The sequence below is a fragment of the Tupaia chinensis genome, unplaced genomic scaffold (assembly GCF_000334495.1).
Source record: "Tupaia chinensis unplaced genomic scaffold, TupChi_1.0 Scaffold000355_1, whole genome shotgun sequence".
Lineage (NCBI taxonomy): Eukaryota > Metazoa > Chordata > Mammalia > Scandentia > Tupaiidae > Tupaia > Tupaia belangeri.
In genome coordinates this window covers 4500720-4503327 of record NW_006159850.1, presented here as the reverse complement: position 1 = coordinate 4503327, position 2608 = coordinate 4500720, and the positions used below count along the sequence as shown (strand labels likewise).

Below are 2608 nucleotides of genomic sequence, written 5' to 3'. Positions count from 1 at the left end.
CGGGGCGGGGTCCCCGGGGGGGGCCAGCCAGTCTCAGCTCTGGGGGGGTGTTGTTTTCCTTATTGCCTTATTTTTTTTTTAAGGTTTTTTCCATTTTTAAAATCAGTCTGCTGGGATTCAAAGCCCGGCCCTGCCTGGAGGGGCTGCGGAAGCCCCTCCCACCCCAACCCCGTCCCTTAGTAGGTGCCTTCCAGCAGAGGCAAGGCTGAGACACCCGCCCTGCACCCCTGAGGGACACCGAGGGAGGTGCCACTGAGCACGCCCTCCCTCACAGGGCTGGGCTGGTGCTGTGGGAGCCCCGGGATATCACGACAGGAGCTTTCCCTTGGCACACATCGGTCTCAGGTCAGGTCCCCAGGGGCCACTTACCTGGGCCTGGACGGCACCTCGCCCACCCCCAGCCCAGCTCGGGAACCTCTAAGGCCTCCACGGGCCCTTCTGAGAGCGTCGCCACAGGACGCCCACTTCTCCCTCCAGAGCTGGGGGTATCTGGCTAAGGGCCCCCCAAGGTCACTGCCCGACACAGCTCCTCTCACAAGCACATGCTGATGGAGTACCTACTGTGTGCTGGGCACCTGTTGCGTGTGGATACCTGGGACACCCCACCCCTGCGCATCTGGGTTTTGCTCTGAGCTCCGTGGGTCCCTGCACTGCTCCCACCCTCGGCCTGGCTGGGTGTCTGAGATGCCAGCCGGGTGGCCTGGACTGAGTTCCCACCAGCGTCACCAACTCTGGGGGTGTAGGGGGTTCCCATGTATCACTGGCCTCCGGGGCTGGGCATGGGGCGGGAGGCTTTCCCACACCCCTTTGCATCTTTTTTTATTTTTTTTTGAGAGGTTTTCGCTATAGGGTGCATGCGCTCGCCGGACAGACAGAGAGAGACAGAGAGACAGAAAGCGAGAAATCACCCCCCAGGGGGGATGGTCACGCCGCAATCCCTTCTCCTCCATTCTCCTCTCGGGATCTTGGGCACACACGCACACGCGCCCGGCCTGAGTTTTAAGCCACCGGGTCTGGGATGCGAACCGCGGTCGACTACGTGGGAGTCCAGCGACATAGCCATTACGCTAACTGCTGGTTCCCACTCCTTTGCATCTTGAGCCATGTTTCACACACCCAAGGAAAAATTTGCCAGAGGGCCTGTGTACTCACCAGAGAGAGAGAGGAGAGGAGAGAGAGAGCACCCCACACAGGGATGGTGCACTGTAATCCCTTCCCTGCCTCTCCTTCCGTTCAGGGTTTTGGGCCCTCCCACACACCCCTCAAGACACGCGGTTGGTCATGTGGGCTCTGGCTCCCTACACCCTGGCTCACAGGCTGGTCCTAGAAAAAATCACTCTTAATAAATCAGACTTCTGCCATGGGCGGTGGCGGTGGGGGCTGTGCTGTGTGGCACCCAGACCTGCCACACACCGGTTGCCCCCAGGCTGCTCTGGGCCTCGGGCTTCCCTCCGTGGGCGGAGATGGTGCAAGGGTGTCACCAGGGCTGGTGAGGGGCCTTATGAGAGAAGGTACGTGAAGCCCTGGCCCAGCCCCGCCCGGTGACCACGGCTGCTGAGTGGGAATGCTCCCCCGTGGGGCTCCCACCCTCCAGAGCCTTGACCTCCATGGGAGCCCCAGAGAGACGAGAGAGAAGACCAGCCCAGCGGCGAGGCGGAGAGGGGTGCCTCACCTGGAAAGATGAAGATGAAGAAGGAGCTCACGCCGCCAACGATGCCAACGATCTCACCCAGGTCGGGCAGGAGCAGGGCCATGGTGAGTGTCACAGTGACCCACAGGACGGTCAGCAGCATCCGGACCCGCAGCCCCCAGGGCTCGGCCAGTGCTCCCCAGCAGCTCCGCCTCCAGAAGTCCTGCATCACCGACCTGGAGGCATCCCAGGGCTCCAGCCAGCAGTGACACCCCAAGTCCCCCACACCCAGCAGAGCTGCTCCACCCGGACCCCGCCAAGCTCGGCTTCGGCAGCCCAGGAGTGGCCAGGTGGGGAGGGCTGGCTCTGCCACCAATGCCCCCTGAGATGTTTTGGGCAAATGCCTGAAGGTCTCGGGGCCCGCCTGCTGCCCTGTGCAGCAGACGCCGCCGCTAGTGCCCAGGGCACGCCAGCACACGCCTGGCATGTGCCAAGTCCCCGCCCCATGTGGACAGTGTCGCCCACCAGGGGCCTCACCTCCCTAGGAAGAGCACAATGGGGTAGACAGTCACAATGGAGACCGCGAAGAGCACGCGGGCGACGACGATGACCGTGTCATTGCCTGGGTAGGACATCAGGACGTCGGCAGAGACGCCCGTCCCAAAGGTGAGGAAGCCATAAACCCCTGGAGGCAGAAGGACAAAGCCAGGAAATTGGGTCAGTTTGTGAACACCCACAGCCCAGGCAACAGAGCACCTTGTACACTGCTGGACAGAGGCCACTACACCGAACAGTGGGTGGGGGTGCGTGTGGACAGGGTGCGCACATGCAGGGCGGGGGGGTGCGTGTGCAGGACAAGAGTGGGTGCGTGTGCAGGATGGGGATGTAATGCAGGGTGAGTGTGTATGTGCAAGGCAGGGGTGGGTACGTGTGCAGGGCAAGGGGTGCATGTGCAGGCGGGGGGTGCCTGTGCAGGGC

The 2608-nt window shown here is 62.7% G+C and overlaps 1 protein-coding gene across 1 annotated transcript in view; it reads right to left on the bottom strand.

The window, feature by feature from the left end:
* Nucleotides 1-2608, bottom strand: part of SLC38A8 (solute carrier family 38 member 8) — a 26567-nt gene that overhangs the window by 3262 nt on the left and 20697 nt on the right. The window contains exons 7-8 of the mRNA XM_006152573.2: nucleotides 2168-2315; nucleotides 1673-1866 (exon numbers count right to left, since the gene is read on the bottom strand). Of these exons, the coding sequence (XP_006152635.1) occupies nucleotides 1673-1866; nucleotides 2168-2315 (342 nt within the window). The remainder of the gene's footprint in view (nucleotides 1-1672; nucleotides 1867-2167; nucleotides 2316-2608) is intronic.